The 17,673-nt window shown below is 40.7% G+C and overlaps 1 protein-coding gene across 1 annotated transcript; it reads left to right on the top strand.

The window, feature by feature from the left end:
* Positions 1-3,490: 3,490 nt before the first annotated feature.
* MANSC4 (MANSC domain containing 4) lies at positions 3,491-11,834 on the top strand. Its single transcript, XM_065398863.1, has 3 exons — positions 3,491-3,719; positions 10,687-10,821; positions 11,155-11,834. Exons 1-3 carry the CDS (start codon positions 3,491-3,493, stop codon positions 11,832-11,834), a joined length of 1,044 nt encoding a protein of 347 aa, XP_065254935.1.
* The last annotated feature ends 5,839 nt before the right edge of the window (positions 11,835-17,673 follow it).

Raw genomic sequence — 17,673 nt, 5'->3', positions numbered from 1 at the left:
TGTCACTGTTGCACTAAGGGAAAGCAAAGACAAACACATTCCAGAGCAATGAGATAGACAAAAACTTTTAACACAGATCTTGCAAGCAGACCACTGGGCCATTGTCTTCCCCAGGGCTCCAGATGGCTATAAGGGTCTATCCACACAGACCCGATTGTAGGATTGACGTATTTACTTTATTATTCTCATTTGCAAATGCATTCTTATTTCACACACTTCAATCCCCTCTCCAATACTTACGTACAATTGATGCCAGAACACCACACTTTAGATTCGAACAAACAAACAGCTACATCAGCATGTGGAACTCTAATAGTAGCAAAGAAAGAACAGGAGTACTTGTGGCACCTTAGAGACTAACAAATTTTGTGGGCTTATGCTCAAATAAATTTGTTAGTCTCTAAGCTGCCACAAGTACTCCTGTTCTTTTTGCGGATACAGACTAACACGGCTGCTACTCTGAAAAGTAGCAAAGAAGTTTATTTTCCTTTTTTGCTTGGGTTTGGCATAAAAAGAGTTAATGCATGAGAGCCATCTTCTCTAGGAAGCTCTTGGGTTGTGCCATTATCCCTGCATGCAGGTAGAAAACTTCAGGTAGCGATTTCCATTTATAACAGGTATTCCTACAAAGAACATTCTCCCCCTTTGTTGTTGCTATGTTTACAAATCTCTCTGCACAGCAGGATTATAGAGGGCCATAATCTCAAAGAAAATAAACAATTGCCAATTTGTTTCCTAAGAGTAAATCTTAGAAGAAAGATCTATGAAATACTCACTATTGAAAACAGGAGGATCGGATCTGACACTGACCAGGCTCTCTTTGCTCACAGAAAACAGCCCTACATCCCGTCCCCTGGAGCACATGGAACAACCAGACTTTCTGCAGGTAAGACACTGATATCTGCTTCTTGTGAGATTTTGGGGATATCCATATTCATTTATAATTTAAAAATGTATTCATGCATCTCCCCATAGCAGAGTCATTATTAAATGATGCAAAAAGTGGTAACGAAGCTGCAATTTAATAGGCAAGTAAAGTGTTTGATTTGTTGGGAATTGTCCAGAGTAGCTTTAGATACTTTGGATGGTAAAATCCATTTACATTTCTTTAAAGGAAAAAAAAAGGTGAGGATTCCTTGCAGCTATTCTTGCTTTATTTATCCAGAATGGGGGAGGAGAGAGGAATTAAAATTAATGCCAAGGAAAATGGATGCTATTACAGTAGCCTGAAAGGAGCATACTGCAGAAATGCAGAAAAATTATACAAAGGTAATGAGATGAAAAAACTGTGGCAACACCTATACTTTACCAGGCTGAAAAGGTATTGAAAGTGCACATTGAAATTGAATATTTATATGCAGAAAGCTACTTGTTACACACGTGGGGCCCAATCCAGCAAACACTTATTATTCTCATGAGTAGTCTGCTTTGGACCTGTGCTCTGTATAGCATTTAGTTACAGGCTGAACAAAAGTGATAGTACTTTAGCATTTGTCACCTTATTGAAAATGTGATGCATGCAAATTAGTCATTGCCAGGTCTGAGTGACATTTCAACCTCCAGACATGTTTAGACCCCAGCCCTGAACCTTGTAATGTTACTATAACTATAACTGTGATGGGCCTAATTCTGACTCCCTTCCTGATGTGGAGAAGTACCTTATTCTACAAATAACCCTATTTATTTCAATTGAGAGTAAGGTTCTATTCATTGTAATGAGGGAAGAATATGAATGATTTGTTTTGAACCCAGTTCATCCCACTTGCTGCATTCTTCCTCAAATGGTTCAGAAAATTGTAAGAAAAAATAGGACTCAATAATTGTACATGCCAGTCCTATAAAACAAAACAGGCTCAAAATTCACAATAAAATGCTGGAGGGAATGCCATGGTAGCGGGACGTTCTCCACTTCTGGGATTGTCCAAAATCAAGAGACATCTGGCTAAAACTGGAAAATTGGTGCAAGAGTTATTTCAGAGTATATACTCCCAACACTGAGTGTTATGGGGTTAGGTAAATGATTAGGTTAGGATGTACAAAAAATTGAGCACACACAGATATCTGTTTGGAATCCTTGTGACTGTAGCTAATAAAGGTATTCAGTAATTATGGCTCCTGTCCTGCCATTGGATTCATGTGAGTGGACCTGTGCTAAGCCCCATTAACTTCAAAGGAGCTCTGTACAGACATAAGGGTGCACCTGCACTGACCTACTTGCAAGATCAAAGCCTGATGTTGCGAAGAATACCCAACATCAATATGTACTTCACAAGAAAAATTCAATTATGTGCATATAACTTTGATGTTTTTAGGTGCAACCAGAGGAATTTTCTTGATGCTATCTTTGCTGAAAAATCGCATCCTCTTATAAAATACATATTAATAGAAAATTATTGCTTTTCTACTGACATCCTTCAAATCTGCACATACAGTCCGCTGATTATAAACTAACTGGTGTACTGTAACATCTTTAAGCTTTTTAACAGGACTGACACACACACACACACACACACACACACACACACACAAAGGAGGAAATCATGGAGCAGAGTAGATGATGTTTGCAGGGCAGGTACGTGACGAACTGCACTGACTCCAGCTGCTCCCTGTTACAATGTGAGTATGTATAATGTCAGACCTTCTCCAAGATCAAGCATAAGCAGAAAAATCCATACAAACTGAATTCTTAGTCTTGTGGAACTTAGAGACGGAAAAGACCAATTAACTATTTAGTCCATCTGATTATACGTGCAGGATGCACCCTCCTCCAGTCATTGCCAATTGTTATCGGATCTAAACAAATAAAATAAAATGCTTTTTGAAGAAATGAAGGGGGTGAGAACTTCCCATATTTGGTTGCTATGCAGCAGAAATAATTTAAATACTTAAACTAGCTAATAAGGAAAGGAAATATATGTGTGGCCACCAATTCATTCAAAAAGTATCAGGAGACTAAACCAATCCCTTTTTTCTGTGCTAAGTGTAATAATGAACCTGAACCAGGTGGGAGACCTCTCTGCTCTCAAATGACTGAAATATTTTCTTTTTCCAGAGAGAGAACTGGAGTGATTCTGCTAGGATCACCATTATTCTGTATTTATTCACACATTAAAGCTGTCTGCAGTAGTTCGGTTTAACAGGACAAGCAAGGCTGACTCAGGATCACGTGGTCCAGCTTTTTGAATGATTAAAGGCAGTGTGTATCCGGGGTGCAGAAGAACAGAAATTCATGAAAGAGACATTAAGAATTTCAACAGTCTCCCAGGGACTCATCTTGAGAGAAAAGAAGAAGAAGAAAAAAAAAAGCCCTACAACATGTAAGTCAGAAAATGGCTCAGTCAAGCAGGATCATGGGAACAGCTTAAAAGAAACTGGTTCCTTCTCCTGGCAGTGTTGCCAGTTCTCAAGAGATTCTCTCTCAAAATGTTGGCTAGTCCCCAGTGCTTCAGGCTGGAGAACAGGCGCTTACTAAGCCGATCACATTGAGGAGATGTTTCTGTTGGTGGCAGTAGCAGAAGTGCTGTTTGTTCTGGGTTTGGTGTGGAAGTCAGATTCTCTTTGCTCACCCACTACTTTTTACAAAAACTGCTGGATCCGACGCTTCCCGGGTCTTTTGGTTGATCTGGAGGAATCTCAGAAGAGGGGAGCCCAGGTGCTGAAGATTTACACAGAAGTCACAGCCCAGCAGTGCAGCCGGACCTGCTGCCTTCTGAAGAATGGTAAGTGTTTATTATCTGCTTCTGTGTATAGCCTATACAGTCTATATTAAAAATATGTATTACCACACATCAAGGAAGTTAATTTTAGGCTGTTTATACATCATTTAATCATTATTCCAAACAGTAAGAATGCAAAAATTTGGCTATATTTTGAGGATAGAAAGCAAGGACACATCTAAACTATTTCCCTCCTATCTCCCACCTTTATCCTTATAGAAGTGAACTTGGCTACTTGAACTCTTTGGAAGAGCAAATTAGAATGCTGACATTCTTAGATAAGACTAAGAGTAGGGTCTGTCTCTCCTGAACAATGGAGGAATGATACGTATTTATTTAAAGGTTAATGAAATGGAGGAACTCTAGATTTCCACTACAACACTGGTTTCTTGGGAACAACTTGCCAACAACACTACTGTTTAAGTAAAGGAGACTCACAACATCCTTGGGAGTGATTCTGTCACCAGGAATCAGGCTGACAAGACCATTACTCCCTAAGTAGTACTACTGATTTCAATAGGACTACACTCAAATTAAGTTACTACTAAACCTAAGTAGGGATGGCAGAATCAGGCCTTCACTTGAGGTAAGTTAACAAGACTGTAAACTCCTTGGGGGCAGGGACCATCTTTTTTGTTCTGTGTTTATAGAGTACCTAGAACAATGGGGACCTGGTCCTGACATTTTACAAATTATGAAACAGACTCAGAGCTGTTGTTTGACTTGCCAAAGAGATATAAAAAGACAATATTAGAGGTGGAATTAGAACTCAGGAGCTTCTGATTCTTAGCCTCAAACCACATAATGACTGTACTGCTTCTCTGTACAATTGCAGAAAGCTAAAAATTCTGTTAGGGTTTCTGCATTGGCATTAATAGGGCAGGATGCTTTGTTAGGATATTAGCCTTGAACAGGATCAAATCAGATACTGGAAAAATTGCATAGCAATAGTAAAAGCAAAGCCTTCTAGTTTAAGTTTTGAGGACATTTTGGTTGACCTACTGGGGATAGTATCAGAGGGGTAGCCGTGTTAGTCTGGATCTGTAACGTCTGGATGCATCCGACGAAGTGGGCATTCACCCACGAAAGCTTGTGCTCCAATACATCTGTTAGTCTTAAAGGTGCCACAGGACTCTCTGTTGCTTTCTACTGGGGATAGGCACCTCTGAGGAAAACTAAGTGCCTGCATCATAAATTGGGAGGGTTTGGATATCAACAAGGGGCATTTTGGGAGGAGTCGGTTTGCTTACAATACAATGACTAAATAGTTTGATATAAATGTAGGAAGCTTTTATCCCAGATTAAAAAAACACTCTATATACTTTGCTTGCATTTTGTATGTCTCACCCAAGAAATTTCCACTAAAAGATATAAAATTTGGACTAGATTTCTGAGGAAGATTGGCAGTGGCACATGGAACATTACAACCCAGTCACAGGTTCAAATATTGTTCTGTTATGTTATAAACAAGAGTTTATCTATTGATGGCATTTCAATTAACTGTCTGAAATAAGATTAAAAAACACTCTAGTTCCCAGTAGACAGATCCACCACCAAAACGACCATTACGAACAACCATTACAATTGGCAATCTCATCAAACAGGCAAGGACTGAATGGAAACGGAGATTCAAAAACAAAAACACCGTTGGTCCATTCAAAACAGAGTTTTATGGACACTGGCAAAAGTGGCACAGGGAAATGTACTCCCTCATTGCCCATGCGGTATGTACTTGCTTTTGTTTCCAGGACTCTCAAAAACAATAGGTTTAACAAGCATTAAAATTACAAGATGGAAAAATTAAAATAATTAGAACAAACTAACTTAAAGTTGCCTGCTAACTCTCTAAGGTAAGGAAAAACATTACTATAGCCTGTTCTTGCAATATTCATTGTTTCCCTACCAAAGAATCCTCATCCTTACCAAGAATTATGATTGGGGCAAATTAATTAGTAAGCCCATTCAAACCAGCTTCACTTACTTTAAGCATAAAACAAACAGACATGTTAAAGGGTATCTAGACTCTAGTATTCATTCTTTTCAAATGAACGTAGACTTCTTTTTGTGACCTTCAGTGAAAGAATGTAGTGAAATTTGCACATGCTGAGTAATCTGTAAAAACAATGGCGCTTTTAAAAGAAAATTTTGAGATGAAAACAGATGCCTGCATTGGCTCCTGAAAATCTTCCATACATAAGAAGTATGAAAGTAAGATTTTTGGGACTTGGTCCTTGCTTTGAAATAAAATGTCCATTTAGCTAGGGTTACCATTCGTCCGGATTCCCCCGGACATGTCTGGCTTTTTGAGCTAAAAACAGCGTCCGGGGGGAATTTGTAAATGTCCGGACTCCCTCCCCCCCCCCATGCAGAGCGCGCGCGGCTAACAGGGCAGCCGGCCGGATGGTGCCACTTACATGGGGCTCCGACAGCCAAAGAGAGCCCCTCCTCCGCTTCCCCTGCAGCAGAGATCACTCCCTCCCTCCCTGCATTCGCAGATCGCCTCCGGCAGTCTGGAGCTCCTCCCCCGCTCCTCCTCCACTGCTGCCCAGCGTGCCGGGACGAACGGCTCAGGCCGTTCCTGAGCAAGTTCACAGAGACGTTAGGCGAAGGCCAACAACAAGGGGGCCAAGGGGTCGGAGAAGGGGCAGGGAGATTTTGGAGGGGGCAGTCAAGAGACGGGGGGGTCGGGAGTTTGGGGGGGCTTTCTGTGGGGGGTGGATAAGGTTTTGGGCAGTCAGGGTACAGGTAGGGGGTAGGGTCCTGGGGGGCAGTTAGGGTGGGGGGTTTCAGGAGGGGGCAGTTAGGGGACAAGCAACAGGGAGGCTTAGGTAGGGGGTGGGGTTCTGGAGGGCAGTTAAGAGCAGGGGTCCCAGAAGGGGTAGTCAGGGGACAAGGAGCGGGGGGGGGTTGGGAGTTCGGGGGGGGGCTGTCAGGGGGCAGGAGTGGGGAGAGGGATCGGAGCAGTCAGGGGACAGGGAGCAGAGGGGTTTAGATGGGTCGGGAGTTCTGGGGGGGGGCTGTCGGGGTGGGGAGTGGTTGGATGGGGCGTGGGAGTCCCAGGGGTCTGTCTGGGGGTGGAGGTGTGGATAAGGGTTTGGGGCAGTCAGGGTACAGGTAGGGGGTAGGATCCTAGGGGGCCAGTTAGGATGGGGGGAGGGTCTCAGGAGGTGGCAGTCAGGGGACAAGAGGCAGGGAGGCTTAGGTAGGGGGTGGAGTCCTGGGGGGCAGTTAGGGGCAGGGGTCCCAGGAGGGGGCAGTCAGGGGACAAGGAGCGGGGGGAGGGTTGGGGGTTCTGAGGGGGGCGGGAAGTGGGAGGGGCAGGGGCGGGGCTAGGGCAGGACAGGGGCGGGGCTCCTCCCGTCCTCTTTTTTGCTTGCTGAAATATGGTAACCCTAATTTAGCACTCCTATTTGCAGGTATTTTGTGTTCTTAAATAAGACATACTTTAACCAGGAAAACTGCAGAGTATTTGATGCATAATAGTGCTAAAAGAAACAAGATATGCTATCATCACAGGCCATATTAGTGCTCTTAATAATGTACACCTGCCTCTGAGGGTAAGGATACAGATTGCTACTGTAATTAGTGAAAACTGAGGAGTACAGTTGTATCTAAGGTGTAATTATCAACATGAACAAAAATATAAAGCTTCTAGTTTTCAAACAATGACTCTATACAAAGTTTGTACTCCTAGATTATTAGCATTTGTAAAGTACTTTAGGATCCCTGAATGAAAGATACCGTGTAACTGCAAATATGTTTTGCAAGCATGCATTGGTTCCAGCTTCCCAAAATACCCCTGGCAATTCACTTTACCTCTATATACCTGATCTTTCAGTCTTGAACGTCTATTGAGCATAAACTGCCAACCATATTGTACATTAACTCCTGTGATGTGGATTACTAATGTCCACTAGTGATCAAATATTGTATTAACCATTATTCTACAACAAATATTTGAAAAGCCATTTTCATCCTGTTTGCTTACTATTATTTATTAAAACTGAAAGAGAAAATGGAAAGGCTTATTGGTGCTGAGAGCAGTTTTCTGTGTAGTCAGTCTTACAAATGGTCAGTGAATTTTAAGTTCTTTTACACGTGGAGAAAACCGTTTTCTATATATGACCCATAATGATGCGTAGAGCACTCAGGGAATGGTTGAAAATATTTATAGAGTGACTGAAGATGGCTATGTAACACCGTGGTATTTATGCACCAGGTCTGGTATGTGTTTGAGTCTTATTTAAAGACTGGGACAAAACAGAGGATTATCCTTCTGTCCTTCACACAGAATGTTTTCTGTTATTTTCATAATGACAGTGTTTATACTTCCTTGCACCTGTCTTTTATTAAAGAACAAACCGCAACCTTTTATCAGTCTGACAACTCATTGGAGGCTGATGACAGTTGACTAGAATTAGATATAGACTATGAAGAATGACCTCAGACAAGGAAATCTTGCTAATTATTTTCTGTTTTTGAGACCTGATCATACCTCCCTTTGACAGAATTTTCATTAGCATTTTTAAGATACTCATCTGTTGTTTATTGATTTTTCTGTGTTGGTTCCAACTGGACAAAGAAAGTTTTGGTTTAAAACCCAAAGTCTGGTCTATTTTTGCTGTAACATGTTATTTGTAATAGAATTGTAATTACTTCATTCAGAAAGCTGGTGTTTTCAGGTTTATCATAAACAAATCAAGTGCATATCCTGAAACTCAGAAATACTTATTTTTTAAAAAAGCATCACCTCTCTTTTACTGTACTAACTTTGCTTGTCTATATTGACGAGCCTATTTCCAAGTAGTATTTTGATTGTGTTATTCTGATGTAGTATGTAGGCTACTAAATGAAAAAAATATATAAAATAAGCAGAGAAAAGATTAAAAGGCTGGTTTTGGTATATTTCAACAACAAATATCTTCCTCTTTTTCCACTGTAGATAACTGAAAATGCTTTGTGAGAGTGTAAATACATTGGGGGAGAGGAGCTGTGATTTTTCCATGATTATCCATGGAAATGGTATTAACAAAATTATTCCAAAAAGTAGTTCCCTGTTGGACAAAACACTGGGGTGATTGTTGATATAAACATCACAATAATGTAATACATTTATTACATGCTGTTTGTTTCTGAATTATTCTGTATGGATTCAGTATAATATTAAAGTTTTTTGTTTTTGCTGTAAAGGACATACATGCACTGTAATTAAAATCAGATTCTTTTACATCAAAAACTACAGAATCATTCCAGAAATGTTTTTGTATCAAGTGCTCAGGTCTATTGATGCACGTGTGTTCTAAGCAGAGCTATGGTGACACATACCATAAGCATCTAATCTGGAAAGCACACTACAAAAACAAATGGTCCAAATCAAATTCAAAAATATGGTCAGCATTTTCTCATATGCTCTGCTAACAGCGAGAGCTAGTACCAGAAGATACCCCTTTTAATTTTTAATTTCAGTCATAGCTTCTTTGCTATAGACCAGGGGTCGGCAACGTTCGGCACGCGGCTCACCAGGGTAAGCACCCTGGCGGGCCGGGCCAGTTTATTTACCTGCTGACGCGGCAGGTTCGGCCGATCGCGGCCCCCACTGGCCGCGGTTTGCCGTCCCGGGCCAATGGGGGCGGTGAGAAGCCGTGGCCAGCACATCGCTCGCCCGCACCGCTTCTCGCCGCCCCCATTGGCCCGGGACGGCGAACCGCGGCCAGTGAGGGCCGCGATCGGCCGAACCTGCCGTGTCAGCAGGTAAATAAACTGGCCCGGCCCGCCAGGGTGCTTACCCTGGCGAGCCGCGTGCCGAACGTTGCCGACCCCTGCTATAGACTCTGGGCATGGGCCCTGAATGCAAGTAGCCCTGTTTAGCTCAGTTTAGTTTAGTTTGTGGCAGGGGAAGAGGAGATGAGGTAAAGAAACTATGATGATAACAACAAAAGCTAACAGTAACCTTACTGATGGTACCAAAAAGAGTAAATCAATGCAGTGAAGGAGAATTAGCTTTGGACAAGATGTTTTGCTTTTGAACCCATTATAAGATATTCTCACAGGAAATCCTGCCAATGTTCTGAACTGCACCTGACTAATTTAATTGAAAGTATTTTAGCATTAGTATTAGACAAGCACAGGGGCAAAATTTTCAGAAGTGCCTAAATGACTTAAAAGCCTAAGTTTCATTTTCAAAAGTGGGTTTGGTACTTAGAAGCCTAAGTCTCAAGGCAATGGGATTTGTGCTGCTAACACATCTAGGTACTTTTTATTATTTTATCCGTGGACTTCTGTTTTTTGGCCGATAGATCTGAAATCCAAATGATAGTGTAGCAGACTTGAAATTGTATAGCCTTAACAGATACACACTTATTGTTTTACCCGCCCCCCCCAAAAAAAAAACCCAACAACCAACCAAACAAAAAACCGATGGTGGCTTGTTAAGGGGGTAGGCCTCGTGCTTGAATGCAGTCCACCTCAGGAGTGACCAGAAGCAATTGCTATCTGACAGCTTTTTAAGAATCTGTGTGAAATGAGTAGGTGGTCTCAGACTAGTTCCTAATGGACAGTCATCCATGTCACAACAGCTACCATCTCAAAGTCACCCTTGCTGGCAGCTTTAGAGGTCCAGAACCATCTGTAGAGGTGGACAGTCCTCCAGAACAAGGTTGAGACACAATGGAAGGAGCTATGTGGAGCTGGACTGTGGCATACCTGTTGTTCTGTGAACCAAGAGAATTGCAATGCAAATAACTCCGCTTTTTCTCTGCCCACTTGTAAAATGAGAATTAAAAATACTTATAGTACTTACCACACAGGGTGCTGTGAGGCTTAATGAAAGTTTGTAAAATGTCATGGTTTAAAAGTGCTATGTAACTGTCCATTATTATAACTCTTTTAATGTTAAGCAATAGAAATGAAAGGCAATGTGCCTGGGTCATCATGTCCACACAAACTCCGTTTTACTCTTTTCTCATTATAGTTTCCTGTAACCTGGCAGTTTTCTACTTTGAAACTATCCATGAGAACATTAATTGCCTGCATATTTACTGTCCAGCCTTGGAAAGCTGCATATTGAGGGCTAGAACCAATGTCCTTTTGTACAACATCACAACAGGTAACAATGTATTATGCACACACAGGCTGAAACAGGCCAGTGATGGGGTAATTGACTATCATGTCGGTTCAGTCATTATGTTAAGATGGGGGGTGGACATCACCTTATTTCATTTGAAGCACAGGTACACAAGATAAAAGTGTCTTGGGGGATTTTTCTTTGTCTACAACAGTTATAAACTAACTTGTAAACTGCATTTCCTTACATGTATGTATATGTTTTATTTCCTCTCTTTCATTCAACATTTGAAAGATGAACTGAAAATGCACCAGTATTGCTATGCTTTACACTTTCAGATGTGTATTTAATGTGTTTTTTCCCCTTCTTTAACAGGGATTGATCCGGATCTTCTTGTTTTTGAAAAATTGTCTTATAAGGATCCAAATACCCGTTCCTCTTTTAACAAGTGGGAAAGGCAAAACAACTCCAGGACTGCTGATTCAGAAAAATGCCAACACAATAATGTCACACTGAGGTCTCTTCTACTCCAGTCTCCATCTTCTACCACTAGCCAGGGCTTGGTAGCAAATGATAGTCACAGCCACAATGCAAGTGGCTTGGTCCCAAAAACCAAACCAACCACACGTTCATGGGCAAGGTCTCTACCCTTGGATGACCATTTTGCTAAGGAGACGGATTTGACTTCAGAAAGTACAGGTTTGACATCTAATTCAGACAAAAAGATGTCTGTATCCACTAAGATGTTATCTCATGTGCCCAGTCCTGCTCGCCTAAACATCAGTCAGCAGCACTTCAATGAAACCAAAGGATACAGTGGCAGGAACTACACTTCAGATAACGAGGGTCAAAAACCTGCTTGGGTGGCAGTGGATACAGGTGCCTGGTTTGTGCCTTTGGTGCTTTGCTCTTCTTTCATCTTCCTTTGCTGTTGTACTGTTCTTCTGGCAGCTGGGCGCTGCAGAAAGAGGAGAGGTCACTATAAGCCAGTGCAGAGAGGAGAGGGAGGGTCCAGGCAGTACATAAAATATACTCTTGTAAAGGATAGTTTGTAATAGCAGATACTGAAAAAGTAATAAGGAGCTAAATAACCTGCATCACTCATGTGGGTGGAGAAAGAGGCAGCAGCCGTATTTAGTGAAATACCTCTCTTAGCTTATTTCTTGGGGGTTTCCCTTTGGAGATTTTGAACTATTTTTTGGCAGATGTCTCAGCAGCTTTTGATAACAGTGTCGACTAAACATCCTGTTATAATTCTCTTTTTACTACCCACTGATCCAAAGAGATATAGGGCCAAATTCTAGTCACATCTACATGCTCACAAATTCCACTGAACTCAGAGGTATTTCTACATACCTTTGTTTATAATTTTATCAAGAGTAAAGCTAGAATCCTTTCCTAACCTCTCTGTAGAGACAATGGGCTTGATTCTCCACTTCCTCTGTGCGTACTCTTTTTTCCCTGTCTTACTTTGTATAACGTAAAGCAAATGTAAAATGCAACCATATCAGAAAAGCAGCATTTTACACTTACTTTGTCTAAGTCTTTATGGAAACAAAAGGTGCAAGGTTATAGAGAAACAGACCTAGTTACTTTTAGATCATTAATATCCTGAACAACATCCATACGTTTAAAACAGTGGAAATTTAGAGTTTGAAAACACACAGTTATCTACTTAACCATCCAGGACAGGATTGTTGCTACTGTGTGTTTTAAAATTATTCTGGAGATGGGACTTCCACAATCTTTTAGGCCTATTAGGAAATATACTTTAATATTTAGCCCTTATTTTCCTTTGCCTGTTGCAGCATTCTCAATTGCCAATTCCCTTCTAGGCATCTCTAGCACCATCTTTGGTCCCCCTCCCATCCTAGATGCCAACCTTTCTTTCACCTCCTCCCAAGCCAATAGCCCTCCAAGTTAGTAATGCTCTCCTATATCTTACAAATGTCAAACACCCCAAAGTCCCTCCCCCCCCACAAGAAAATGAACTGAGTCTCTTGACACTATAGCAAAACACACATTTAACTCTTAATCGTCTCTGGGCTACTGTTTCCATTAAAAGGGCCTCTACTTCTGTTCTCCGAGTAAATCCCAGAGGTTGGATCTTTTGCCTTTCCCCTGGCAAAATGAGGATGAGGTGTTTTAGCCAGACATTTGACATTTTCCATGAAACACTGCCCTCTTGCACCATCTCATACACATGTTTCTTGTCCTTATCTGTGTGACCAGGGTCCCAGTGCGGGCCAGCTGTGGTCACTCATATAGGGTGAACTGCAAAGAATGGGGCAGACAACTCCCAAAAAGCTGGTGGATATTCCAATACTTAGGTTTACCAAGCCAGCATAAAACAGCTTCTTTATTACCTCACTGGTTACTCAGAAGTGCAAAAAACACAGTTCCCTTAAGCAGGGATTCCCAAACTTGGTTTGTGGCTTGTTCAGGGTAAGCCCCTGGCAGGCCATGAGATGCTTTGTTTACCTGAGCGTCTGCAGGTACGGCTGCTCGCAGCTCCCAGTGGCCGCGGTTCACCGTTCCCAGCCAATCGGAGCTGCGGACGGCCGTACCTGCGGACGCTCAGGTAAACAAAGCATCTCATGGCCTGCCAGGGGCTTACCCTGAACAAGCCACGAACCAAGTTTGGGAACCCCTGCCTTAAAGTGATCCAGCCTCAGGCCTCCACCCAGGTACCCAAATCAAATATATGATGAAATAAGATTTTCAGAAATCATCATAAAAGAAAAGGTTCTACCAATCCCAAAGGATTGGACACATTACCTCCCAGGTTAATGAATGTTTCAGATCTTACCCAAATGCACGCTACATCCAATTCTTATTAACTAAACTAAAATTTATTACAAAACAAAAGAGAGAGTATGGTTAAAAGATCAATATACATACAGACTGAGTTCAGTTCATTGAGGTTCAGATTCATAGCAGAGATGGTGAGCTTTGTAGTTGCAAAGAGTTTTTTCAGATATAGGTTATAGTCCAATGTCCAAATATATTCAGGGCGTACCAGCATAACTGGGACCTTAGTCTTACGACTCAAACTTCCCCCGATGAAGCTTAAGCAGATCTAAGATGACAGAATCAGGACCCAAGGATCTTTTATACAATTTCAAGTCCTCTTTGACAAGTTGGGAGTTCCTCTGGGAACAAAAGGTAATTAGGATGACTTGGAAGGAGGTCATCACTGGTACTTAGCTATACGAATTAACATAAGGCAATTTGCTTGTTCTTCCACCATTCACAGATTATTTGCTATACATTTCAAAGAGAGATGAATACAGAGATATCCTGTATTTACAATCCATTTAAATGTCAGGATGTTCTTTTGACCTCTGAATTATCAGAACACACCATAGACAGGGTGTTGATTACATTGTGACACTACTCATACGTATGTAAATACACAAAAACACAAACATTATCTCCTCACATGTCTTTTGAGGGTTATTTATTTTGCAGGATTGCTTGATTTAACCCTTTCTAGCCATGCGTCACAATCTGCAAAGCCCTTCACAGTTTAGCCCCACTCCCTCCCTCCCTCCTCAAGCTATTACCCCCTGCTTCACTCTGCCAATGAGGCCAGCCTCAATTCTCTCCCCACTTCTTTCAGAAGCACCTTTGTGCTTTCTCCCAGGCTGCCTCCTTCAAGTCTTTCCCCTCCTTCAAGTCTGTCCTCAAACTCTCATGCTCTGTATGAATGCTGAGAAATACGATCTTATAATGGCTAGGCAGGTGGCAAACTGTGATTACTGCTCATGATTGGCTAAGATTATTTGTGTTACTGGCAAACTGTGATTACTGCTCATGATTGGCTAAGATTATTTGTGTTACTGCATGTCATCCACCCTGGCCCACTTGTTCTTCTCATCTACGCTGTTTATGTCACATCTTTTGGACTGCGAGCTCTTTGAAGAAGAGACAGTTACTATATGTTTGGATAGCATATAGCACAATGGGGCTCTGAAATTGTAGGCCTTTAGAAACTTCCATGATATAAATTACAAATAAAAAGAACACTTCCTGTTCTGCACTGTTCACTCTATTCCTGTGGTTTTCAACCTCTTTTCATTTGCGGATCCCTAAAAAATTTCAAATGGAGGTGCGGACCCCTTTGGAATCTTAGACATAGTTTTCAGATCCCCAGGGGTCTGCTGACAACAGGTTTAAAACCACTGCTCTATTCATTAGAATGGCCTTTCAATTCCCAATGTATTTTTCAAACCAAGTTACTAGATCAGCAGGGTAGTAAGCTGCCACCTTACCTTACCCAAGAAGTTTGGTTAATGAACTTAGGCAAAGCAAATGCATTTTCAACAGTAACCTGGATTGTTCATCTTTTAAACTGGTTGATGATTCAGGGTTCATCAATTTCTTTACTTTCTGTCAGAAGTAATTTGACCGGCTCTCTTGAACAAAGAGGTGTAAAAAGACACATTGGTTCAATTTGTGTTATTGTATTAAAATCATTTTCTTAAAGTAAAGTTTCTGTTCACTATGTTTGTGTAAAACTATCTTAAAATTGATAAGATACACTGACTAAAGTTTAATTAATGAGCTGATGAGGGTTCAATGCCAAATGCCTATGTCATTACAGCAGAAGAGGTCGGTGTGAACGACTTTAAAACTATATTTTAGCTGAATATTAATTAACTACTAAAATTTAGGAAACTAGAATATAGCAAGTCTGTAAAGGCCTCTGATTATGTATATAAACCTATGTGCACATATACTACAAAACAGATTAACATTAGGATAAAGATATCTAGAAGTACTATTTTGGAGGGAGAAGAGATTAAATCAGATGAAATAATGCAACAGAAATTTCATCTTTTTTTTTATTCAGCTAACCCTAACGTATTTGTATTTTTAGAATTAAGTTTTGAGGCTTGTTGTGGTTTTACTGAAAAATTGGTAAGATCTCCAAAGGAGTTAAAACATCAACATCCATGCCTACCTTGAACAAGATGACATCAATAATTGCACCCTCACTGCCCCTCCTCTAGCTACCTCTAAGATCAAAATGGAACAACAGATCCTGGTTCTGCACGATGTACTTTTGAATTAAAGATGAAGGTGCAAGTAATCTGTTTCATTAAAAAAAAAAATTAGGTTTCTGGCACGTTATGGTGATTCCTCTCTGATAGGCAACATTTAGATGCTCTGACTTCATATGCTATTACATTACAACATTACACATAACAGCATAACTATAACTACATACATTAAATGCATGAAATGATCAGCCACATCCCCACAAACCATAAACAGTTGTGGGTTGTTGGTTTTTTTACCACCAAAACCATTAACTAGGACTTTTCATCCTCTGAGTTCTTTACTAAACACATTAGTAAGCCATATTCTGATGTCTGTTTATATAAAACACAAACTTAAAAAATAAGGGAAAAACTCCTACTTTTAATCACGCAAAAGCAGCATTAAAAGCCCTTTTTTGTATGCAAGATGAAAAGGGAATATCAGTAACATGTAAAAAAAAATAACCATTGTTAGCTTTCTCCTTGGCCATCCATTACCACATGAATAAACATTCGATTCAGTGTAACAGAAATGGTTTATCAAACTCTTTCCTCATGGTTTATCCTGACCATATGATTAGACAACAGCAAAATGCACCTTTTGCTGCCAAATGGTGGCTCAGCAAGAACTGTACCTTAAAGAACATTGTACTTTTGTGGGATTAAGTTTTAAGGTAGCCTAAACCTCAACCCAGATAAATACTTCTAAGAGAACTAGATCTGCACCTTTGGGATGCCTTTCTTCAGGCTGAATGCAGCCTTTCTTTCTTAAAGCTCTGTTTGTGTTCATAGTCTAGCCTCTGTAGCCCTCAGCCAGAAAGTAGGTGTTGTGTTACTTGAGAAATTGGACGTTCCAAATAGCGCAGACTTTATTTTCCAGGATTTTGCAGCACAGATTTATGAATATACATTCACCCTGAAATTAGTCCCTGTCCCTTTTCTTACAGGCATGGCAGCCATACCATCTCATGCTGTGATCTCTCCACCTAAGAAAGAACTGGCTTGACCAGAAGTAAGCAGGTCACGCAGGAGGTGCAACTCTTCTCTACAAGTCAGTTTTGCCCAGTGCCCCAGCGTGGTGATTGGGGGTGGGGCAGGGGAGAACTATATTGCAGAAGGTGGCATCTTTTGAATGAGAGTTAGGAATCTCATCTCTTTTTGCAGATATAGAACACTCATTCTGCTATCTTGGCCCAATTGTACTTGGTAATGTCATCTTCTGCCTACCTTAAAATTCCACTGTAGTTTCAATTGGCTAAAGTATTACTGATTTCTTAGGTTATAGTTTTGCTGAGAACTGTTAAACAGTTGTCATGTTTAACCACAGAAGCAGATGCATTTTAGCATTTACAATCCCTATATTATGTTTGTAAAGTATTTTGGGAGCCTTTTGCATGACCATAAGTCATTGTTTCTTCCCCAGGTTTTATAAAAAAAAAAAAAGGATTGCAGAATATTTCTGCAATTTCCATGCATTATGAGAGATTAGATTTATATATGTAAAAATTTGCAATAAGAAGTAACTAACATAAGATTTGCACAAATGCCACAATGTTGTAAACAACATGATATCCTAATTTACTTTCAGTTTGCATCAGAATGCTCCATATATAATAGTTGACAATACTGAATAGAATGTATATTTATTTGCAGAGATAGGCTCCAGTTCAGCAAGGTACTTAACCACTTGGCTAAATTTAAGCACATGTGTAGCCTCTTAAAATTAGGCACATTCTTAAGAACCTTCCTGAATTGGGGCTACGCTGAGCAAACCCTTCTCATATTCAATGAAATAAATAGTTAATGCAACATTAATATTGCATGGTTAAGCATGCAAAAGATAGGAAGT

The sequence above is a fragment of the Emys orbicularis genome, chromosome 1, assembly GCF_028017835.1.
Source record: "Emys orbicularis isolate rEmyOrb1 chromosome 1, rEmyOrb1.hap1, whole genome shotgun sequence".
Lineage (NCBI taxonomy): Eukaryota > Metazoa > Chordata > Testudines > Emydidae > Emys > Emys orbicularis.
Note: the sequence above shows the minus strand (reverse complement) of the source record. Positions and strands in the feature narration are given on the sequence as shown.